The 23,360-nt window shown below is 54.0% G+C and overlaps 9 protein-coding genes across 9 annotated transcripts; 6 read left to right on the forward strand and 3 right to left on the reverse strand.

Moving 5' to 3' along the window:
- Window positions 1-486: 486 nt before the first annotated feature.
- On the forward strand, window positions 487-1,697 carry UCRPA7_1957 (putative cystathionine gamma-synthase protein; the record flags this gene model as incomplete). Its single annotated transcript, XM_007914535.1, has 2 exons — window positions 487-1,497; window positions 1,656-1,697. 2 exons carry the CDS (start codon window positions 487-489, stop codon window positions 1,695-1,697), a joined length of 1,053 nt encoding a protein of 350 aa, XP_007912726.1.
- Window positions 1,698-3,267: 1,570 nt separating this feature from the next.
- On the forward strand, window positions 3,268-5,200 carry UCRPA7_1958 (putative cystathionine gamma-synthase protein; the record flags this gene model as incomplete). Its single annotated transcript, XM_007914536.1, has 4 exons — window positions 3,268-3,315; window positions 3,388-3,482; window positions 3,538-3,588; window positions 4,153-5,200. The coding sequence occupies 4 exons, from the start codon at window positions 3,268-3,270 to the stop codon at window positions 5,198-5,200; spliced, it is 1,242 nt and encodes a 413-aa protein (XP_007912727.1).
- Window positions 5,201-5,705: 505 nt separating this feature from the next.
- UCRPA7_1959 (putative ring-14 protein) lies at window positions 5,706-7,253 on the reverse strand (the record flags this gene model as incomplete). Its single annotated transcript, XM_007914537.1, has 5 exons — window positions 5,706-6,013; window positions 6,063-6,562; window positions 6,702-6,888; window positions 6,944-7,126; window positions 7,211-7,253. The coding sequence occupies 5 exons, from the start codon at window positions 7,251-7,253 to the stop codon at window positions 5,706-5,708; spliced, it is 1,221 nt and encodes a 406-aa protein (XP_007912728.1).
- A 906-nt stretch (window positions 7,254-8,159) lies between these two features.
- Window positions 8,160-9,873, forward strand: UCRPA7_1960 (hypothetical protein; the record flags this gene model as incomplete). Its single annotated transcript, XM_007914538.1, has 3 exons — window positions 8,160-8,269; window positions 8,346-9,690; window positions 9,742-9,873. 3 exons carry the CDS (start codon window positions 8,160-8,162, stop codon window positions 9,871-9,873), a joined length of 1,587 nt encoding a protein of 528 aa, XP_007912729.1.
- Window positions 9,874-13,512: 3,639 nt separating this feature from the next.
- Window positions 13,513-15,651, forward strand: UCRPA7_1961 (putative g-patch domain-containing protein; the record flags this gene model as incomplete). The annotated part of the gene is made up of 3 exons (XM_007914539.1): window positions 13,513-13,642; window positions 13,708-15,145; window positions 15,204-15,651. 3 exons carry the CDS (start codon window positions 13,513-13,515, stop codon window positions 15,649-15,651), a joined length of 2,016 nt encoding a protein of 671 aa, XP_007912730.1.
- A 392-nt stretch (window positions 15,652-16,043) lies between these two features.
- On the reverse strand, window positions 16,044-16,650 carry UCRPA7_1962 (putative histone h2b protein; the record flags this gene model as incomplete). Its single annotated transcript, XM_007914540.1, has 4 exons — window positions 16,044-16,134; window positions 16,191-16,278; window positions 16,339-16,410; window positions 16,488-16,650. 4 exons carry the CDS (start codon window positions 16,648-16,650, stop codon window positions 16,044-16,046), a joined length of 414 nt encoding a protein of 137 aa, XP_007912731.1.
- Window positions 16,651-18,623: 1,973 nt separating this feature from the next.
- On the forward strand, window positions 18,624-19,206 carry UCRPA7_1963 (putative histone h2a protein; the record flags this gene model as incomplete). The annotated part of the gene is made up of 3 exons (XM_007914541.1): window positions 18,624-18,679; window positions 18,799-19,091; window positions 19,151-19,206. The coding sequence occupies 3 exons, from the start codon at window positions 18,624-18,626 to the stop codon at window positions 19,204-19,206; spliced, it is 405 nt and encodes a 134-aa protein (XP_007912732.1).
- A 464-nt stretch (window positions 19,207-19,670) lies between these two features.
- UCRPA7_1964 (putative lyr family protein) lies at window positions 19,671-20,254 on the reverse strand (the record flags this gene model as incomplete). Its single annotated transcript, XM_007914542.1, has 5 exons — window positions 19,671-19,693; window positions 19,764-19,805; window positions 19,871-19,949; window positions 20,040-20,172; window positions 20,232-20,254. The coding sequence occupies 5 exons, from the start codon at window positions 20,252-20,254 to the stop codon at window positions 19,671-19,673; spliced, it is 300 nt and encodes a 99-aa protein (XP_007912733.1).
- Window positions 20,255-21,272: 1,018 nt separating this feature from the next.
- On the forward strand, window positions 21,273-22,761 carry UCRPA7_1965 (putative dihydrolipoamide succinyltransferase protein; the record flags this gene model as incomplete). The annotated part of the gene is made up of 3 exons (XM_007914543.1): window positions 21,273-21,950; window positions 22,006-22,398; window positions 22,465-22,761. The coding sequence occupies 3 exons, from the start codon at window positions 21,273-21,275 to the stop codon at window positions 22,759-22,761; spliced, it is 1,368 nt and encodes a 455-aa protein (XP_007912734.1).
- Between the last annotated feature and the right edge of the window lie 599 nt (window positions 22,762-23,360).

Raw genomic sequence — 23,360 nt, forward strand, 5'->3', positions numbered from 1 at the left:
TCTAGTCTAGTCTACTCCAGTCTTGACTTGTCTACGGCGAACCCAACCCAGGGCTGGTGGTCTGTTCGCAGCTATCCCCATCCCCGGCCGGCCCTCTCGAGCGTGCGTGTGTGCGGGTGTGCGTGTGAGCACGCGGCTGTGATCCATCACCCCCTGTGATCCGCAACGCAACACAACACCAAGCAGCCCCATCCCTGCCTGGCCTGTGTCTTCCCGTGCAGTGCCGCCTGCTACCCACCATTCAGTGGCATCCACCACCCACTGCCACACCCGTCACCCATCACCGACCCCTGTCGTGATCCCCGCTACAGGCTGCCGCTCCACGACTTCGCGGGCGCCTCTGCAAGCCTCCCCCTCCACCACATCCTATCCCTCCTCGTTAGGTCCTTAGCACGCCTCGATTCGGACGGAGCCTGGGCGTTCTCCTCTCGTTGAAGCAAAAGGAAGAACCCCCGAACTCAGGCTCAATCGGCCTACTTCAATCTGATGATTCCCTTCCTCGAGGTCTCCCACCTCGCCTCCTCCACCTCCTTCTACTCAGCTGTCGTACAGCCTCTCGGGCTCCGCTACATCTCTGCCGGCTCTGCCTCCGTCACTTTCGGCACCGCCACCTTCCCTCCTGTCCCCGTCCTCGAGCTCCGCCAGGTCACTCCAACCCCAGCCCGGCACCTCAAGCCCTCGCGCCTGGTCCTCTCCGCTGGCTCTCCTGCCGCCGTTGACGACTTCCACGCCTTCGCCCACAGAGCCAGCGCCAGCTCCACCCCGGCCGCCCTACCGCATTCCGGTCGCTCCCTAGGACCTGGCGACACAGCCAGCGTTGGCTCGGCAGACGAGGCTGGCGAGAGACGTGCGAAGATCACCGATTTCGACGGCAACATCATGGAGGTCGTCTACGTGCCACCCCCAGACTACCCATCCCGCTTCGGCGGCTCGACCGTCAGGAAGACCCAATCCACTCACGACGAGGTTACCAGGATCCTTGACTGGAACTACGACGTTGCATCCTCAGTCCCTCCCTCTGCTGCCGCCACTTCTGTCCGGGGATCCAACCTGGCCCTGTCGAGACGGCCCGGCCGCTACCCGGATGACGAGCCCTACTCCCTCCTGCGCCGGAGCGTCACTACCACGTCAATGCTCGAGCCAACTTCTGCCCCTTCCCCCCGCCAAAATTCCAACGGCCTGAGCACCGGTGCCGTCGTTGGGACGCTGCTTGGAGTTGCTGCCGCTGGCGCCGCCGCAGGTGCCGCCTTGACATATAGCATGATCAAGAGTGACCGCGCCCGGGCCCCGCTGCAGGAGTTTGAAGCCCCTGCCTTCCAGCGAAGGTCCACCTTCCCGGAGCCCTCTCCTGATCGCCGCGGTCGCTTCATGGAGGTGGAGCGGACGGTTGAGAAGGTCCGCTATCCCGAGGACTACACGCCCGTGGCGGCGGATCACCGCCCTGCGCCTTCTTACATAGCTCGATACAGCCAGGCGCCCGCTTCTCGAAGTAAAGAAGTAGACGACATCTACGACGATCACAGAAGCCGGCATTCCTCCCGCTACCGGCCACCGCATGCCGCCACTGTTCGCACGCGCAGCGAAGCACCTTTGAGCCGGGCTCCGCTGATGATCGCCGACGCCGACCATCGCAGCTATGCGAGCTCTAAACACAGCGCGGCACCTCCGCCGTCTATCCGTCGCAGCTCGACCTTTGACATTCCGGACCGAGAGAGCTACGTTTCTGCGCGAAGTCAAAGGACAGCGAGCACGATCCGGCCACCACCGGTTCCAATGCCAGTGCCTGCACCATCCCACTCACAGCTTGTCACTCGGTCCAAACCCAGCAGCCGGGTCACGACCACGACGGTCAAGGTTCTCGGTAACTCCCCAAGCCAGAGCCCAGCAGCGCGTGGCTTGAGCAGGGCGGGGAGTTACATGTCAGCACGAAATGTGCCGCTGCCTCCCAGCGGCGTTGGGAGCAGCCATGCGCACTGGGATGACGATGCTGACAGTGTTGCCCCGAGCGACAGTATCAGTTGTGTGGGAAGTCGCAGGAGCTCGAGACCTTATCACTAGAAATGAACTCTTCCGACTTCCATCCTTCTCGGTTTTGACAGATTGATGTGACTCGGCAAAATAGAGTCTACAGCATGAAAAGAAGTGCTTGGTCTATCACGAGATAGAGCTCGATAGGAACGGCGGAATCTTACAAATTGGGTGCAGACGAGCAAGTCGGTGAACAGAACGAGAGAAATTCTAGGTAAATATTATTACACTTGAAGCAGAGCAATCTGTGATGCATAAAGAGGCGGCGCGGTGGCCAATTTATACGATCTCTCGTGCTTTTTACGGTGGCATAATGGATTATGGATGAAACGACTAGCTTATGTTCATGGGTATCTCTGTTGGGGTAATTGGGTGTCAATTAGGAAACTTGTTTGCAGCCTTGATTTCAAATACGTGAATTATACATTGACTGGATCACTGTAGCTCATTGTGGTGGGAGTTGTCTTCTCGAGGAGAATTTGAGGCATTGTGCAGTGTTGTTCGTGCCATGTACATGGAAATAGGGACTGCGCCGGTACTACCCACAGAGTCCGGAACCCCGTGATGTCGGGGACTGAGCTCCGGCCCGGGTGGGCAGGCTTTCGGCGGCCGGGGTCTCTGGATCTGGGGGCGGGGGGGGAAAGCTGCCTTGGTAAGGAGCCAATGACAAACAGGGACCCCCTCGCTCGGCGCGGGAAAGTCTTGTTGTCAGTCCTGGGAAAACACTTCAAAAATTTGCCTCCGATAGTCGGCACAATGACCAAGAATGGATTCGATTTCTGGGGGGTAGTGCGGCCAATTGATTGAGTCATGCTGGAATTCCCACCACACCACACCAACCTTGGAACCTCATTACCTGCCTCGCATTTACTCTTTCCTTGGGCTCGCAGATTGCCAGTACCAATTGACCTGCCCCAGGTACTGACTGACCTACCAGACCTTACTAGTGAGGTGAGCCGTGGGGGTTACGCCGACTACACTAGAATCCAGTCCATCCCGGTCTGACTGGGTATCTACCGGCCCATACTGAATCGAAGTTCTGTCTGTACTCCAGTACTCCCGTCGCCGCACTAGCCAAGTCTCCACCTCTTTCTTCAAGAGACAAGACTCATCTCACTCACTCGCACGCTCCAACTTGTATCTATCGCCTGCCCCAGAGACTTCTCATTTGTGCCAGCCCCTGGTCCCATCGACATTGACACAAGCAAGACATTCCTCTTGCTACTCCCAGGCCGTCAGATGCCTTCTTTTGAGCTCGGCGAGTCGATTCCGCCGGACACGGCTCACGTAAGTACTTTGATCCGCCCGCATGCACAGTAGGTGCTTTGCAGATTGTCCTTACTCACAACATCGCAACAGGCCGTGAGCGTGTCCTTGCCTACATGGAAGTCAAACATTGGCTATGAGGAAGGGGAGGAATGGGTCCTCGGGCGCATGGTGACCGGTTACCCCAGGTGAGACATGTTGTCCTACAGCTCTGGCCCCTGAGGCTAACCCCCCCATTTCAAGGTTCTACATCCACAAGAGCATAGCTGCCTTGGCCCAGGAAATTGCTACCAGGTATGGACAGCCTGGGCAGGTCGGGATGTGCTTCCCTTCAAGACAGTCGGCTCTCCGTTGCATAAGCTTCATCAAAACGCGTGCGCCGGGCGATGCTCTGCATCACCTCTCTGCCATTAATTTCTCCCTTGACAATTCCAAGCCAGAAGCAGCGCCCCTGAAGGGCATAGCTCCTGCCATATCCGCCGTTCTCTGCACACCAGCTGCTTTCCCCTTCGCGAAGCAGTACTGGCAGCACACGGGTGACTTTGTCTCGAGTAGGCGTGCTGAGTTCTGCCACGGCCTTCTTGATGACGGCCTCTTGGTACCAGACGAGAGGCGGTCCTCCCCAACACCTGTCAGGCAAAAGCCATGCCGTGGTCCTCGTCGGTACCAACGACCCCTATCCGTGGATGAGACAGCCAATTCCCCTGCAACAGGCGTAGCCGGCAATAGCATCTCCGCCAAAGATGTAGTCGAATCAACCCGTTTTCTCGAGGAACGATTCGGCCGGAATCTTGACATAATGTTTGTCGAACGAGCGAGGACAGCAATCAAGAGGAGAATTGCTGGTACGCTCACTAGTGATGTCGACCTCACCACCACACCGCTCCCGGCACTGGAGTCCAGCACCCGGGGCATTGCCAACCTTTCCGAGGGTGACATCTACCTCTATCCATGTGGTATGAATGCCATCTTTAACGCCCACGCCACACTCCTCGGCGTCCGTGGGTCGATGAAAAGCATCAACTTTGGTTTCCCTTATGTCGACACCTTGAAGATTTTGCAGAAATTTGGCCCCGGCTGTCTTTTCTATGGTCACGCATCAAATGAGGAGCTCGACGACCTGGAGAAACGACTACAGAACGGCGAGAAATTTCTGGGTCTCTTCTGCGAATTTCCTGGGAATCCACTGCTAACCTGTCCCGACCTTGTCCGGATTCGCCAGCTTGCTGACCAGTATGATTTTGCTGTCGTGGTGGACGAGACCATCGGTACATTTGCCAACATCAACGTACTCCATTTTGCGGATGTGGTCGTCAGCAGCCTCACCAAAATCTTCTCTGGGGACTGTAATGTTATGGGCGGTAGCCTCGTGCTGAATCCACACAGTCGGTATTACGCCGAGATGAAAGCTCTTATCCAGAGGGAGTTTGTGGATACTTACTGGGCCGAGGACGTCATCTTCATGGAGAGGAATAGCCGGGACTTTGCAGGCCGCATCGAGCGAGTTAACGCGAATGCCGAAGCCATTTCCGAGATATTGCTCGCGCACCCTGCAGTGCAGAAAGTGTACTACCCAAAACATAACGAGTCGAAGCGAAGCTATGATGTTTGCAAACTGCCACAGGGGGGCTATGGTGGTCTCCTCTCGGTTGTCTTTCATCGAAAAGCTCAGGCCATGGCTTTCTACGACGCCATCGAGACGGCCAAGGGTCCTAGTCTCGGCACAAATTTTACTTTGACTTCCCCGTATGTGGTACTCGCACACTACCAGGAGCTCGATTGGGCGGCTGGAATGGGAGTGAGCCCTGATTTGCTTCGGATCAGTGTTGGTCTTGAGGAGACGGATCAGCTTATATCTGTCTTCAAATCAGCATTGCACGCCGCAGAGGAGTGTGCACAAGACTAGGCCAGATCACAACGAACGGAACATAAATAGGCGAAGTGCTCGGGCGTGCGGAAGAGCTGCACGATGAAGCGGCTGCCTGGAGCAGAAACTATGGGTAGCAGTGTGTAAAGCAATATTGCTTCTCGATCTGGCAGATACTGGCGTACCTCATATATGCACTCTGATGCGAAATTGGAGAATAAAATTATGAATTAACTGTCTATTACCGTGTTCTCTTTTGCCGGCATTATATGTATCTGTAAATCGCTCCTTCACTCCAAGGCCGGCCTCGCATGTAGACACAGAACGGCTGAAGACCAAGCTTCACATTACACCGCACGACGAGTGCTTATATGATTCGCCAAACAGTTCAACACCACGCTCTATTTCATTCGCCTTTTGCTTTTCGTCCGTTTCCTTGCGGAAATATAATCTCAAAAACTTCTCAAGATCTTTGTCAAGGCTTGCTATGCCGCCCCAGACGTATTAGCTATGTGATATGGGGGGTAGGCATGGAGGAGAATGTCTACTTACTTAGGTCGGCCTGCATGATCACGTCGCCTCGGCAAAGCGGGCACTGACGCTTGTGCTCCCGCTGCATCTTGATTACACAACGGACGCAAAAGACATGCTGGCATTTCAGGCGCACCGGGAGCCATGCAATGCTCATACAGACAGGGCAGATGTAATCGTCCAACCGAGGCACGACGGAGACGACCTCCTGGGAAACCTGTGAGCAGATCTCCTTGGCGACGCCCTCTGCCATGAAGCTGCGACTGTTAATGGCGGCTGGGAAAGACGACGATACGCCTAAAGCAGTGCGTTTATCAAATTCTGAGTGATATGTTAGCTTTTAAACAGCGAACGTCAAAGGGATACGAACTTTTCAAGATCTTCTTGATTGCTGTCTTGTTGATCTCTTGGAACTTGAGATTTCGCAGCAGAGCCGCGTTCAATTCCAGGAATCTAGCGTAAGCGTCCCGGCTAGCAGGAAGCTTGAAATGTTCCACTAGCTTGCGATCCTTGACCTGATTCTGGAACCACATGAGCTGACGCAGGGCAACATCACTCTTTCTGGCACCGTGATCACGCTCGTGGGTCGAGAAGAAGACCTGTGCGTCCAGGTACAGCTCGAATAACTCCCGCCAGCGCGAGATGTCGTTTTTGGAATAACGAGACGGCTTCGTCACGGCCGACACTTCGTGACCAAGAGTTGCGACCTCCTTTCTTAGGCTTTCCTGCTCCTCCTGCTGCAACGCATCGAGGTTGTTCACATCGTTTTGCAGAATGTCGAAAAACTCGGCGTCAAAAACCAGAGGGACTTCGACCCGCTGGTAACGATGGGCTGAGGTGGCAGTGTCCTCATGGTCAGATGGAATTTGTCTGTGCTGTCAGCAGTTTGAAGATAGAAAGGCAGAGTCAGGGAGGCCGCCTCAGGAATGACAAGACTAAGCAGGTACGTCCACCCACAGGATAGCCATCTGCGCCGGTAGTGGGGAGAGGAAAGGGTGCTAGAACTTACTCAGGTTCCTCGAGCAGGTCAATAGGGCTTTTGAGGATAGAGCCTGGTTGGTCCGAAGAGGTTTGCACAGCAGTCAGCTTCTGAAGAAATGATTTGGACGCCGGCGAAAGCGAGGCCTGCACGATCTCGCCATCTTTCAGTTGAACGAAGATAGACAGCCGTGGGCGTAAGACTTTGGATTTATCGGCTAGGAGGAGAAGCGTCAGCGGCCGGGACGGCAACGTAGGGTCGCCATTACTCACCGTCCAGGTTGTATTTCGCCACGGGGACTGGATCACCCTCAGATGAAAGGGCATGAGCAGCCAGGAGCTGCTGGAGGGTTTCTGGATCTAGGCCAAGTTCACGAAGTTCCCGCTGGACCTTCTTAAGGCACTTCTTAAGCTGACTATAGGGGATAGCCGAATCAAGCCAACGAGTGGGATACCCTAGTGGCAGATGTGAGTGATCCGCCTGCATATACAGATGATGGTAAAGATGGTGGGTGGAGTGGGTAGATGAGCAGGACATACCCTCGCGGCTCAGCGCCTCCTTAAACTCGTGGGCAAACTTCATCGAGTCCAGTGACGAGGCAGTTGTCTTTGAAGTGCGGGCCGAGGAGCGCAGGGGAGTGAAGTTCCAACTCTCAAGTTAGCGTGGTGATGGTTGTCAGACGCATAGCACCCATGGCCTCGTGGCGTTTTGGTGGTAGTTACAAGGGAAGTTGCTGGGAGCGGCGGCGTCATGCATGGCAACGCACGACAGCATCGATGGTGAATCGGTTGAGGCAGAGCGGAGAAGGGGGTGAATATCCAGCGTTGAGTATTTGTAGCCTTCTAGCTACCTCAGTCCACGCCGCCGGTCAACCCAGTCTACCTAGGTAGACTCTAGACGCACTCTCTTGTTCACGGAAGCCAACGCGTTCCCAGGCGTCAATATGTGACGACTTAATTATGTCCCTGGCAAGGGATCAGTAGAGTTGATGTCGATTTTCAGTAAAGGCATCCCAGTCGAGTCGAGTCTAGAACAGTCATGTGATTGTCGCCGCTCTTGCGTCAGTGGGAGCTAATCCCTGTAAAGGTTGGAGTGAGAGCGCTGTGGCTCCAGCGCCACATGGGCCAACCCCGCGGCAACACCCCACCATAAATGTTAAGAGAGAAGGTAGAAATTGTCCGTACCAGTACCTTAAACACCAAAGAATACCTATTTCTCAGCCGAGATGTCTGTCAGAGGCCCGTGATGCCTACAACAACCTGAATGCTACTGCCCGGTCGCTTCTAGACGCACTCTCCTTTTGGCCACGGGTCATGCTCTTGACTCTCGAGGCTTCCCGAGACATATCATGACACGGTCTTTACCCTCGTCTCGTCTGATCAATTCTTGGTGCAACGGCTATTGACCCAGGCCCCTGAGCATCTCAAAGCCCACTTGGAGCGTATGCGATACTCTTCAAAGGAGACCTGTGTCTGGTGATCCTTCACCATGGGCGCGCAACAGTCCTCGGAGGGTTCCGCGACCGCGGGAGATGCTGTCCCGCGCAAGACTTGCTACTACGAAGTCCTAGGTGTCGACAGCCACGCCGCCGACGAGGAGTCAGTCCCGAATAACCGCCTCTTGTCACATTTTGGCACACTCTGCTAACCTAGACTGGCTTCGCCTCCTTTCCAGCATTCGGAGAGCCTACAAAAGAAAAGCTCTTGAACTCCACCCTGACCGAAACATCAACGATGTCGAAAATGCGACGAGGAAGTTTGCTGAGGTCCAAACTGCATACGAGATACTATCTGATCCGCAAGAGAGGGCCTGGTATGACTCCCATCGCGATGCTGTCCTCCGTGGAGATGTCGACGCCGATGACGCCCCGCAGCAGCACTATAACGTGCGCCTGACCACAACGGAGGAGATCATGACGCTCATAGGGCGCTTCAACTCGAGCGTACCCTTCAATGACACGCCTACCGGGTTCTTTGGGAGTCTCGACATCACCTTCGGCCAGTTGGCCACCGAAGAAGCCGCCGCGTGCGACTGGCAGGGCACGGAACCCGTAGAATACCCACCCTTTGGGTCGGCCGACGACAGCTATGAGTCCGTGGCGCGCCCCTTCTATAATGCCTGGTCCAACTTTTCTACCAAGAAGTCGTTCAGCTGGAAAGACAAGTACCGACTGTCGGATGCTCCAGATCGCCGGGTCCGCCGCCTCATGGAGAAGGAAAACAAAAAATACCGTGATGACGCCATCCGCGACTTCAACGACGCAGTCAGGTCCCTCGTAGCCTTTGTGAAGAAGCGCGATCCCCGATACATCCCCAATACGCAATCCGAGGCAGACCGACAGAAGATCCTCAGGGATTCTGCAGCCGCCCAAGCTGCCAGGTCACGGGCCGCACACCAAGAAAAGATTGCCGAAGCCTTTGTGCCGGATTGGGCTCAATCTAGACATGATGCAGACGCCAATGACGAATTCGCCTCAACCGAGGAAGAGTCGGAGGTTGAGCACATAGAGTGTGTCGTGTGTAACAAGACTTTCAAAAGTGAGAAGCAATTTGAGGCACACGAGAAGAGCAAGAAGCATTTAAAAGCTGTTCAAGAGCTTCGCCGACAGATGAAGAAGGAAAACATGGCATTTGATCTGGACCACCAGACTAGCCCGGGACCGGCGGACGATGATCCTCCTCCGGAGCCTGGGATCAGTGGTGGCGCAAAGAGACCAGAAACATCTGCCCCTGAAAGTATTATGAATGGCAACGCTGAAACAACCGTCGACGGTTCGGGGAGCCCTTCTGAAGAAGAATCGATAGACGAGGACTATGCGCCCAGAAGTGTCATCGAAAATCGCATTCTCACGGCAAGTCCCGGGTCTCAAGTTGATTCACCTGCTACAGATGGTGATCTTGAATCACATATGGCTGAGGCCACCCTTGACGAATTGGCGTCTGTTAAAAAGGTAGGCAAGGCAAAGGCAAAGAGGGAAAAGAAGGCTGCTAGACAGGCCGCTCAGGTGGAGGATGCCTCGGTATGGTTCAGCCCTATACTGCATACCGATAATCTCTAACGGAACCTCTAGCATACCTGTGGTATTTGTTTGGCTCAATTTGAGTCTAAGACCAAGCTGTTCAAGCATATCCGAGAGGAGGGACACGCGCAGCCCCAGGTCGTCCAGCGCAGCACCAAGGGCGGCAAAAAGTCCAAAAAATGAAAGTTCGACTGCTCGACATGCATATCCCTGTATAATAAGCGCAAACGTATTTGTGGGTGTGATGCAAACGCCGATGACGAATTATCGTGCTGAATTTAAGTTGTTGGACGCATACCCTGCAACATGCAATCCACCATTGAGCACTCTTAGGAGTGCTTCTCTAGCACTATCTAATTGCCCAGGGCCGATTTCGTACGACCATCGCCATGCTTGGCTAAAGTTGCCGTCCAGAATAAATCATCACATGCCCAGGTATTCCTATCATCGGTCAAAGCAGAGCCCTCCAAAACGCCACGGTCCCATGCCAGTATGCTAAGCCGCAATCATGCATCCAGGATTGTATCGCCATCGTCACTTAGTGTCTCAACTTCATCGATAGCCTCCTCCCGCTCCGAAGCCATCCCCCGTGCGGGATCGTGGTCAGTAACAGTTATGATAGCCTTCCCCTGCACGTATTTAACGGCGCTCTTCCACATTTCCCAATCTTCCTCGTCCCTTATCAGAAATCCAATCAACATACTCGGGTCCATTTCTCGGATATGTAGCCGCCGGAGCCTCCTGGTGTGGCAGGAATCGATGTCCTCTGCTGTGTACTTCTCGACATTCTCGTAGTAGGGAAGGGCAGGTCGAGTGTGGTGAGGATCTAGATAGAACAGATACGAACCCTGATCATGCTCGCCGACGGACCGCTGGGCACCGACAAAGTAGTGTGAGGAAGATGGACGACCACTATATCGCGAGATCAGTGCACGTCCCCGGTGATCATGGAAACAAGACAAGAATAAAAAGAAGAAAGGCTTACCCGGCAATGCCTACGGACTGTGGCATCTGTAGCGTAGACGTGAGTGATTCCCAATACACCTGATTGATCTTGTCAATGCCCAGCCTCGTGCCAACTAGAATCAGGGTAGGATGAAAAGTTTCCCCATCTGGCATAGCCACGGCCATGAAGCTGTCTTCATACACATCTGGGAGGTCCCCTGTAGAATATACTCGCAGTGAGGTCTCGTTCTCGTTGGCAAGGGCACTGATGGATGTTAGTGGCTGCGGCACTGTGGTAGCAGGCAGAACTCACGATATGCATCGAGCTGTGGCAGAAGGGCCAAACCACTCTCCAGGATACTTACCACATGCCACAGCCCCATGTCTAACAAAATTGTGGATGGAATACGGAGCCCGCGGGTCATCAGCAAAGAGGGACAATAGACGACGCTCTTCATCGTCTCCCGTGCCTCTCCTCCAATCTTACCAAAAATGGTCAGCCGCCGCTATATATATATGAGCGGATGTGATGTCTGACTTACCGCGTCCCAGGTAGCAAGCGGACAGGGCATTTGCAAGCAGGCTCTGGCCGGACCTAATCATACAACCCCAACCGCTATCAGAAGAAAAGCCGCTTTGATCGCCGAGCGTCTTGAGCCGCATGGCAAAAGAAAGGGCATATGTGGCTTTGGGGTCGGTTGACTTGGGAATTATCTCGAAGCCCGAACGGTACGTCATCCATATCCGGGATTCGAAGTCGTCGAGAAAAGCAGGAGGCCAGCCGCCATCCTGGCCAAGGTCATCGTATGCCAACGACGAGGAAAAGCTGCTGGAGACTGACTCGGGCGGGGTGTCGGGGGCGAGTGTGGGGATGGGGTCGGACGTCTTGGTGGCATCGTCGTGGAGAGTTTCGGAGGTATCTTTGGGTGTAGGCAACGTCCTGGGGCTCCCAGATTCGTGCGTATAGGAGCATCCTAAGCACCAGACAGGCAGGTTTACAGAAGGGTCGTTCGTGGGTTCAGGATCCCAGATGAGCTTGACGATGCGGCGGCCGTATCGTCCGAACTCAGCCGCCCCGGCCATGGCGGTCTCCACAGTCCGCTGGGACATGACGGTACGATCGTATGCAGAAAGTCGGGAGGAAGGGGGATGCGCGGGTTGTGCGGGATGCGTCAGCGGAGATGATGTTATTGAGGTCGGAACGCTGCAATACAAGCTTCTCGACTGGCGCGGCACCTGTCAGGTAGTTGAATCGCGGGTGTCGTTGGTTGTCACCAGTCTCGGCTCGGTCATGAGGGCCACAGGTGGCGGGGAACGTACGCCTATTCGTTGCGAGGGCGGGACAGGGTGCGAACCACAGTGAAGTCGTGTAAAAGCGAGGATATGATATGATTAGTCTTGAAGATGAATGAATAGGTGAAGCTGTAGCAACCTCTGGGCCGCTACCTGTACTCAGAGTCCGGAGGAGGAAGATCGGTAGACAAGACAAGACCAGGCAAGGCAAGGCAAGCCCAGCTAGAGGGTGTGCAGGAGATCGGCAGTCGAGGCGCTGCCGTTGTCAGCAAGGAGACGGTGCCACCAGGGTGCAACAATATCAAACCCCCAGGAGAAGCTCCCAAGTTGGTAGGTAAGTAGCAATCCAGATAGCTGAGATCTGGGGAAAGGATGTCAATGTCAGATAGCAAGTCAGGCGCCGCCATACACGCCGGCTGGTGTTTGCATGGTCATGGTCATGGTCATGGTCATGGTCATGTCACCGGAGAGCAAGTGAAGAGCTGGCGGGCCGGCAGACAGGCAAGCGCTCAGGCAGATACATAGAGGTACCTACAGTACAGGTATGTAGCCCCGGGGTAGGTAGGCGGAGGTGGGTACCTAAGGTGCCTACCTAGGTAGGTACTGTGCCTAGATTAGTTTGGCCTACCTACCTAGTAGGTACACCACACCTACGTATATGTTGGGCTTCTCACCTCATGCATGGCCTTTTCAGAGACGGGATGTGCCTCGGCGGAAGAGAAGAAATAAAAGAGACTCAAATCGTACAATTGGCACCAAAGTGAAAAGCAGAGTTTCTCTTCATCTTCTAGACGGCCTACCAAATCCATGCATTTCTCTTCGCTTCGGCACGTGTAGGTGTTCTCGCTTCTCAAATCCCCCATGCAGTTTCGCCCACATGCCTCACGTAGAAATGGCAAATATCTGATGTACCTTGGTACCTAGGAAGCTGGTACGACTCAGACCGGCCCCCGGCATGGATTATCTCAAACTAGCGCCCATATTACCAACCTACCAACGATCAACGATCGATGATGCTGTATCAACTTCCATTTCCTTCATGTCTCTCCAGTCCGTAGGCGACTGTCTGTGTATCTGCCAAGTCGGTAGCCACACAGAAGCCCTCCCACTCCCAGTCTTGATCTTGGTGTCCGCTGTTCCAAGCAACGCAAACCTCTCCAGCCCGCCTCGGCATCGCTTGCAAGCATCTGCGTTTGGGGCAAAAACAATTCCACAACCTGCCAATTTCCTCCTCGCGCTGGTATAACAATTTTTTACCTTGTCTCACAGTCGCAACGTATGATACGCTCGCCGCCTGGTTTTCAGATTCATCCTCTTGCCCCCCTGATGAGAGGTTGAAACGGTCGAAGCTCAAGTTATCGAGGCTATGGTGATGACACTCACGACTCCAAACGCCTCACTCAAACCCCCACAGAATTATTTCTCTGCACACATGGGAGTGTCTGGTTTTTAACTATCATTTAACCCCCCTCCCAACGCACGCGAAGCACCCTGATCTAGCGGTTCACGCCGGCCGGCTGTCCTGGAGAGCCTCAAGTCATTCCCGGCCGCGCACGAGTCTTTCAGTCACTCTCAGCAGCCGCCATGCCACGATCTAAGAAGTCTGGCCGAGCTGCAAAAGCGGCGCGGTTCCGGGCAGCCGCTTCAACCGGAACGCGCCCACGGAACGAGGCCATCGCGGCATCTGTGCTGCACAAAATCACGGACACCCACGGTGAGTAGCACTTCCAACTTGCAGTAGTATCTCACTCGCGGCCGTTTCCACTGATGTTGGGTCAGACTTCTCGATGAGAGACGAGGCTCGAAACACTGCCCATAGCCACAACACATGGGGCCAGGATGCGAAGCTGAGGGCCAGGCCGGTTGCCTTCATCAGCGCCGGATTGATTGAGCCTCTTAAGGACTTATCTCTTGACAGCAGTGGCGGGGAAGCTGATCCAGACAGGCTCAAAAGCCACGACAAGCAGCCCAACTTGAACTTAGAACCGCCCCGTCAGAAACAGACTACAAACTCAGATCTGACTGCAGACGTAGCCGGTCAGGTGCTTGCAGAAAATGCAATAGTTGGCCCAACTCCTGCTATCGATCCGCCTCAAGAGATGTTTTTCATCGACAAAACAGGAGACAAAAATTTGTCAGCTGGCACAAATCTGAAGTTCACCTCACCGCGACCGGCATCACCAGGAGAGAGCACCGATTCCAGCGAGGAGATCATCCTTTTCAAGGGAAGAAACATGACCCGCCCCACGGATCGCTCAGATATCATACACGATGAGATCAGCATACAAATAGAATCAGTCACAAACCAGATTGAACACACCTCGCTGACTAAAGACCGGATAGATGCTCATCACGTTCAGGGTCTGGAGGCCTTACATTCCGATTTACAAACGCAGCAAGATGAAGAGGACGCCATTATCGCCGACTACATTGCGAATATGGCTGAAGCTGATGCTGCTGCTGATGATGACGATGAAGTCGACGAGATTGCCCCACAAGAGCCTATCTTCAATATGAGGGACCTCGGTGCACCGGACGGAGAGGCAGCTTTTGGCGATGCCTCTAACGACGACGATGCAATTGACAAATTACTCCCGAGTGACGGCTGTAGCTCATTATCCTCGTCGGATGATGACGTTGGCGATGAGGAAGATGACGACGACGCAGAGGGTGACTTGGAAGGCAAGTCACCAGTAGATCAAGTCGACGACGAGGAGTTGGCGAGAATCATCGCCAAGCAGGAGGAACTAGGTCTTGGGGGCGACGAGGTTCTGCTCTTCTCCGCAGAGCACACAGCTGGTTCCGGGCCCTCTTACGGCCGCCCCCGCCGGAGAAAGGGGTCGTCACTTGCCCACATGGCCCAAGCTAAGAGCACTGGCAGATCGGTTCCCAGCGCGAGTGCGCTCGCCGACGCATTTGATGAGTTTGACCTGATGGACTGGGGCCGGTCTAATCCGCAGCTCAAGGCGAAAGGGAAGCGCGGCCAAATAACGTTCGACGTCTCTGATTCTGAGCTCGACTCAGCGCTGCAAGAGGCATGGCAAAAAGATCGTGCAACAAAAAAGGAAAAGAAGAGAGCTCGCGAGCAACTCCGTGCACAGGGCTTCTTGGGAAGCAAGGCCAATCCTGAGGATCCCCGAACCAAGTATCAAGACGGCATGTCCATGGAAGATATCAAGGGCGAGCTGAGGGCCTTCCTACTCAGCTCCGATACAACGTAAGATCTGGTTTCCTATCTCAAACCCCACGGCGTATCAATTCTAATATCACCTTAGCCTCGCACTTCCTCCCATGGATGCCTCTGCACGGAAGCTTATCCATGAGATTGCGAATAAATTCAAGATCAAGTCCAAGTCTGCCGGCAGCGGTGATCAACGCCGTCCAGCTCTTTACCGCACCAAGAACACGATGAGGTATACCGAGTACTCATTCGAACAGGCATTTGCGCGCGTTGGGCGTCGGTATTTCCCTCGCCTAGATGGCACTGGGAAGACGCCCAAGAGAACTGGAGGCTCCGGCCGCGTTAATCACGCGGCGGTGACTTACCGCGATGGAGAGGTAGTGGGAGCGTCGGCTCCAGAGCTTGGAGAGAGCAACAAGGGCCGTAACATGCTGGAGAAGATGGGTTGGTCTAGTGGGATGGGCCTGGGGGCCACTGACAACAAGGGTATCTTACAACCAGTTGTGCACGTAGTCAAACGCAGCAAGGCAGGCCTAGGCTAAGTCTTGCACAGTCGAGGTTCAGCGTTGAGGTTTTCACGTAAAGCCCCAAAAACAGCTATTATTACCAACTCCATGTACCATCCTAGCTGGCGTTTATCAAAATAACCAGCTTCTCGTGTAGTATCAAAACATTGGGTCACGCGAAACGACATGGCCAATTCTTGTGTGTTCATATGCACGATTTCATTGCTTCCGAAACCCTATTCTGAAGGAGTATTGTACAGCCGCAAACCCCGTTGACCGTGTGAAGACATTGCCCCCAAAAAAGCAAAACCATCCGTGACGCATTAAGAGACCCCAAGGAATCGTAGGCCCTGGCCAGTCTCATCATGAACCAAATGCCAAGCAAATCCGATGCCCTAGAGAAAAGAGAGAGAAACAGGCGAAGCAGCTTATTTCGTGGAAGAGGAGTACTTGGTCACAGCCTTGGTACCCTCAGACACGGCGTGCTTAGCCAGCTCACCAGGCAGGATAAGTCGGACGCTGAAGCGCGGTTAGCATGAAGGTGGATTAAGGGATGGGCTGTCAGTGGTACTAACGAGGTCTGGATCTCTCGGGAGGAGATGGTGGACTTCTTGTTGTAGGCAGCAAGCTTGGAAGCCTCGGTGGCGACGCGCTCGAAGATATCTGGGGATGCCATGTTAGAAAGACGCGTCACGCAATGTGTTGTATGCGAAGGAAGCTAACCGTTGACGAAAGAGTTCAGGATGGACATGGCACGGTTGGAGATACCGGTGTCAGGGTGGACCTGCTTGAGGACTGGAGAGTAGTTAGCAAATGAGCCCACGGTCAAGACGCGTCAAGAGTAAACGCGTGGGGCGCGGGAGTGTACTGACCCTTGTAGATGTAAGAGGAGTAGGTCTCCTTGCGGGCCTTGGTGCGCTTCTTCTTGTCACCGCTGGCGGCAGTCTTCTTGCCGGCATCCTTCTTCTCAGGTGCCTTGGAGGCAGTGGCGGGGGCCTTGGAGGCGGGCTTCTTGTCAGCGGCCTTGGGAGGCATTTTGGTTGATGGGGTTGAGAAGGGTGGTTTGGGGTTGAAAATGGATAGCTGAATTGGGGTGGATAAGGATCCGGCGCGGTGGTGCGATGATGTTGTTGATGATGATGGAAGTGGAAGAGTGGTTGTTGGAAAGAAGCGGCAGAAATGGGGGGGAGCGGTGGTTTATGTAGGTGGACGCGACGGGCGCTAGCGTCCTTACTGATTGAGGGTCCCGCGCGACAATGTGCACTGGCAGGCCCAGGTGTGATTTGAGAGAAGGTGCGTGATCTCGGCGAAGGAAATTGCGGTGGTCGTCCCGCTTTTTCTGCATGCCTGCCTGTGACTGGCCAGCCTTCCACAACACGCCAAAACATTGCTGTCGCCTGGCGACAAAACAACAACACGCCGCCCAGCAAAAAAACCAGGAGCACGCAAATCACACTCCCTCGTTGGAAATCCTGACCTCCCCCCAAGTCCCTCCACCCCCGGCCCCGTTTTCCCTCTGATCTCGGACACTCCACGCCGCCGCCTACGATGATAGGCCAGCCCGCGTGCAATCAGTAACTCGAGAAATGGCGGGATGCCAGGCATGCACTGTCGCATCACACTATTCCCACCAGTTGGCTGGATGTCCACACACCCACCTGAGCTCCTTTGCCTCCCCGCATCTGCATGGCGGCGCTTCAGCTAAACCCTAGAGTTGCGACGCATCCAAAAACACCTGGTATCTGCCGTGCGTGTCATTCCTTTGTATGTAGATATGCAGTAGATACGGTACATTGTCCAAATCATGTCCCACCCTACAGGCAGCCGAGTTCTGTTAGTGAGAGGTCTCATGCGGCAGCAAATACAGTAGCTAACAATGCAGCTAATTGACAAGCCGGTTAGAACATGAACCTCTTGATTCAAACACACAAGGCTGAAAAGGCTGAGGCCTGCCAGTCCTCTCTCTTCCTGCCTGGGTACGTACGGCATCTCATCCGCAGCTTCTCATAATGCTGCTGCCACCTGTCTTAAAGGCTGCTGTGTTACGTGCTATTCGTCTATCTAGCTAACTGGGGTCTCCGTGAGTCTACGGTGGCTGAGTGAAGCATCTGATAGCTTAGCTAGGTAGGAGAACAATGTCGGTAAATTACTATAGAAAAACAGTAAAACGAGTCCTCCCTTCGAGAGAGGCGAAACATGGAAGTTGTTGCATCGCTGGCGCCGAGAGGACTGCAAACAATCTGGGTATTGGGGGGACATATGCAATCAAGACCAAGTCGAGGCAATGTCAGAGATCCAGAGATCCAGACACTCGCATTGGGCACTTGGCGCTCGTGCATCTTGCCTCGAGTGTGCCCGGAGCGCAGCACCCACAAGGTAAATTCACATCATAAAGGTTGTCACCGGAAAGGCAAGGTGCAACATACTGTAACATACCCTAGGGAAAGAGTAAGTTTAAGTCAGGACGAGGTGTGAGAGTCAAAAGCCCACCTGCAATGGGAAAGCACGGCTGGCAAGTGGGGAGGTCTTGCTGGTCTGTCTGACTAGCAAAACAACAGAAAGGAAAACAAGGGGCGAGACCTGGGTTGGGAAAATCAGGCAGGTTGATTTACCCGTGGCATGTTTTTTTATTCGCGCAAATGCAGGCAGCAGGATCAATAAATCGCACGCTGACCCGATTATTTGCACCAGCCAAATCACACACCAGCTGGAACGCAGTGGCCGTGCTAGCGTCTGCCGCGCGAAGAAGCCCCACGCTTCCACCCACAACAGTCCATCTTGGGATTAGCTGCAAGTCGCCGCTGCTGGTGATCCGTGATCGTGTCGGTCCATACGCGAAACTACTTAACTCCCGCATCCCCCACCAACTTCTGCCTCTTCCACTCTTCATCCACCATCTACATCAACAGCAACCGCATTCATCAGCTAGACCTCGCGTCTCATATCCCATCAAACACCAACCACTTCTCATCTCCCATATCTCTTCCACCCCCCACACATCCATCAAAATGACTGGAGGCGGCAAGTCCGGCGGCAAGGCCAGCGGTTCCAAGAACGCGCAATCGTGAGTGCATCCAAGCTTTCCCATCCTCGTTCTGCAGTGGCTCGTCTTTCCCGTCCTGGCTAGACGCGTTTCTGCTCTCGAAGAATGACTAAACGGGCAATGCTAACCTGTTCTCGCAGCCGATCTTCCAAGGCTGGTCTGGCATTCCCTGTCGGCCGTGTCCACCGTCTGCTCCGCAAGGGCAACTACGCTCAGCGTGTCGGTGCCGGCGCTCCCGTCTACCTGGCCGCTGTCCTGGAGTACCTCGCTGCCGAGATTCTCGAGCTTGCTGGCAACGCTGCTCGTGACAACAAGAAGACCCGTATCATCCCCCGTCATCTCCAGCTCGCCATCCGAAATGACGAGGAGTTGAACAAGCTTCTGGGTCACGTCACCATCGCCCAGGGTGGTGTCCTCCCCAACATTCACCAGAGTAAGCATCTCTCCATGTCATACACTTGGTCTCTTCGTCTTTCTAACATCCCTCTCCAGACCTTCTGCCCAAGAAGACCGGCAAGACTGGCAAGAACGCGAGCCAGGAGCTGTAAGCGGGTGGTCTTTGGTTTTCTATTTCACTGCTGGTTGGCACGTTTGGGTTGTCATGACACGGGGTCACGGTTCAGGGTCACACGGTTGCTTTTTTACACGTTTGGGTTGTACATGTACATTAATCCCCAAGGTCATGGTCATGAAATGAATACCTTCTAAAGAAGACATGCATGCTCCGTCTGCAATTGTTCCAGTGTGAAATCTGTTATCGTTTAATGTCGATGCCCCAGCATTTACTAATCGCCTGTGGCCTGTTCCCGTGTTATTTCAGATGTTCTATCACATTTATGTTCGCGGCGAGTTTTGTTTGCGTATGGAAGGGTTTCTCGCGTTGTCCAGTATATGAATGATCTCGTTTGAATTTGGGTAACTGCTGTGGGTAGAGCCCGGCGATGCTAGTGACCTTTTCTATTAACCGTGTACACATCTATATACAATGCCACAAATTTCCATCGTGAGTTATTTAAAACTTCAGCGGCGGGGGGGCTACGTCGCAAAGCATCTGATTAGCCAAGTGTCGAGGTGGACAATAGGATATATGCTAAGAAATACTCACGATCTAATATCGGGGCTGGCAGGTTTCTCTCATATTTGGATCCTGTCAAGGCAAGAGATGTCAGCAAATCTACGGTCTCCTCAACGTACAACAAGATGAGACCATACCTCCAGGCGCTGTGGGATGCGCATATGGATCAGGGTGCTTCCACTTGTCCAGTAGTTTTTCTGTCTCTTTCAGTAGCGCCTGAGTCCCAACAAACTCGTTTGTCAGCAATTGAGCAAGTACGTGTCTTCAAAGGACTATGGAGTTTCCGCCATGGGTTGGGTGACATACCCTCTGCTGTCTCGGATCGGTGATATTTCGGTTCGCCTCGAATAATGACCGGATGTAGAGAGCTTGGCCACGCCAAAGGTGTCGGTGAACAGCCCAGTCCAGAGCGAGTTTCAAGGACCTTCGATAGAGTGATCTATTTGAATACTTATTAGATAGCTGGATTCAGGGCAGCAGACGTTGCATTTGACTCACAAGGCTGCCTGACGTGTCGACATCTTGGGCAATGGCGTCCGAGACCGACCAGAGCCTGCGGGGAGTAGCCGCCTGGGTTCGCGGTTCGAGAGACGCGTCAATTACAACACTTGGGTCTGCAAGTGGCAATTTGGCAGACCGGGCAGACTTGGCGAGACGGGTTTGTGGTCGAGCCTCCCGGTGGATTGAAGGGTTGACTTGCAAGAGCAGAAGGGATGGTTACGTTGGATATGGTCGTGCGCCAAAAAGAGCCCATCGCCAGAAGAGCTTCAAGTTGGCTGCCTTGTGGCCTTACCAGCACCCTCCAATTCCATTCCGCTTGCTAATGCTCGCCGGATCAATCTGTGATTGGCGTGGACGGCCGTCGGCGGAGGAACCCGGATCTAGCCCGGCAAAGACAGTGACCTACCTTCAATGGACGGTCTCGGTACGCAGGAGCTGATAGCGAGCTACGTGCATATGCTCGGCTATAGCCACGCTTTGGCAGGTATCCAACTATTTCTGCGAGCCTTCCATCAGGTATCTCGGCCGGGAGCTTGCATGCACGCTGAGGTCAGACCCCAGTGGGCAGGGGAAGAAACGGGGGAGCTGTTTGGCCTTGAACGCCTGCTACAGCGCTGAGGCCACTGCGGCCGGGCATTGGCTTGTCGCTGCACGGCTGAATTCGGGAAAGCTACGTAGGTAATTTTTACCTTATTTGAAGCCAACCAAGAATTCTCTCGTAACCTTCGTCAACATTGACACTAATTAATCTCCAAATCGATATTTGGACATCCTCCTTTTCTTCCCTTGCCCGCCCGTGTTACTCTTTACCGCGGGCTATCATTCGTGCAACCGACGCCGGTCCTTTGCTTGGTCTTTTCTATTCTGGATCCTGGTCTTCAGCGGCACTCGCATCGCATTAGCTGGCGGACGACCTCGGAGAGTATTTCGCTCAGTTTCATTCGTTGATTCAAGCTCGCGCCACGATTGCCTCCGTCTTGCCGACCCGCTCCCTTTGTGCAGCCTCCCAGTCAGCTCCAGCTGTTCAAGACTCTGATAATGTTGTCGAGAAGGCTTCTTGCGACGACGCGAGGCGTCCACCCCCAGCGTCAGCTGCAGCTGCAGTGCTCTCGACGCGTGCTTCTCGTCAGGCAAGCCCACACCTACGCAACCCCACGGGCGAGTGTGCCCCTTCGCCAGCTCCGCCGACAGTCCTCACCGCTCCCTCTCGTACATGTCCGCACTTATGCCGACACGGTTGTCAAGGTCCCTCAGATGGCAGAGTCTATCTCTGAGGGTACCCTAAAACAATGGTCGAAACAGATCGGCGACTATGTCGAGCAGGATGAGGAAATCGCAACCATCGAGACCGACAAGATCGATGTTGCTGTGAACGCCCCCGAGGCCGGTACCATCAAGGAATTCCTCGCCAATGAAGAGGATACTGTGACCGTCGGTCAAGACCTGGTCCGGATAGAAGTTGGCGGTGCACCGGCCGAAGGTGGCAGCAAGGCCGAACCCAAGGACTCAAAGGCTCAAGATGACTCCGGTGCTCCGCCTCCGGAAAAGAAGCCAGAGCCAGAGTCAAAGCCAGAGCCCAAGCAGGAAAAGAGCGAATCTAAGCCTGCACCTCCTCCCGAAAAGAAGGATACTCCGCCGCCGCCGAAACCCTCTTCCCAGCCGCCCAAGGAATCGTCCGATGCCAAGGCCCCAGCTGGCTCCCGCGAAGAGCGCCGTGTACGTTTCTCGCCAACTCTATTCTTGCTTTACCCGCTAACCTTGTCGAAAACAGGTCAAGATGAACCGCATGCGTCTCCGCATCGCCGAGCGATTGAAGCAGTCCCAGAACACCGCTGCTTCACTGACAACATTCAACGAGGTTGACATGTCCTCGCTCATGGAGTTCCGCAAGTTGTACAAGGACGACGTCCTGAAGAAGACGGGCGTTAAGCTTGGATTCATGAGCGCCTTTGCTCGCGCTTCCGTCCTTGCCATGAGGGATCTTCCAGTTGTCAATGCCTCCATCGAGGGCCCAAATGGTGGTGACACCATCGTTTTCCGAGATTATGTCGACATCAGCGTCGCCGTTGCGACGGAGAAGGGTTTGGTTACCCCAGTCGTTCGCGATGCCCAGTCGATGGACATGCTCGGAATTGAGAAATCCATTGCAGATATGGGGAAGAAGGTAGGACTGCATCCCGCCTGATACTCTTGCGTGCTCTTGTCCAATGGCTAACTGGAAAACAACTAGGCTCGGGATGGCAAGCTCACTATCGAAGATATGGCCGGCGGAACATTTACAATCAGCAATGGCGGTGTTTTCGGCTCGCTCATGGGTACGCCCATCATTAACTTGCCTCAGACCGCGGTGCTTGGTCTTCACGCTATCAAGGAGCGTGCTGTTGTTGTCAACGGCAAGGTTGAGGCTCGACCAATGATGTATCTTGCCCTTACTTATGACCACCGTCTGCTCGATGGAAAGGAGGCAGTCCAGTTTCTAGTGAAGGTGAAAGAATATATTGAGGATCCTCGACGGATGCTTTTGTAGGCGGTGTTCAGCTAGATGGGAATGGCATTGTTGGTAGGCAATCAGTTAGCATTGTGTATATTGTATAGTAGCAGTAGTGGCTTGCCGCGGCGAGGCAAAAAAATAGACGCCGAGCTTATTGTACGTGTTTTCTTCGTCTTGGCCATTAAAGAAGCATACTTTCGTAGCTTCTCAGGCTCCCTTGCCAAGCGCGTAGAGTGGGTGCTTCATGATATAGAACTGAGCCGCAATCCTCCGTGAGGTCCGTGCACGTACCAACTTGCTACATGCGAAATATACCAAACACCCACGCCGGTAATTTATACATTTACCCAATTATGATCCGTTCTAAAAAAGACATAAGAGCAGGTGAATCTTGCCGGGTGGTTCAACTATTGGTTCTCTGGAGTGTCAAGCTACGTTGTGTGCTTACATATTTCACATACTTATGTTTGCATTAAATTAACAGTAAATATCATTATATATCAACGACGGCCACTTAGGATCCTGACATGTGAGCGAAACTCGTCTAGAGTCAGTAGCCGACGTCGATTATGTTCTAGGTACCTATGGGACTCCTCTAGTTGGATCGTGTAAGTGCCGAGTGATACTATGCTTAA

Source organism: Phaeoacremonium minimum (assembly GCF_000392275.1).
Source record: "Phaeoacremonium minimum UCRPA7 unplaced genomic scaffold PA7_03_scaffold_140, whole genome shotgun sequence".
NCBI lineage: Eukaryota > Fungi > Ascomycota > Sordariomycetes > Togniniales > Togniniaceae > Phaeoacremonium > Phaeoacremonium minimum.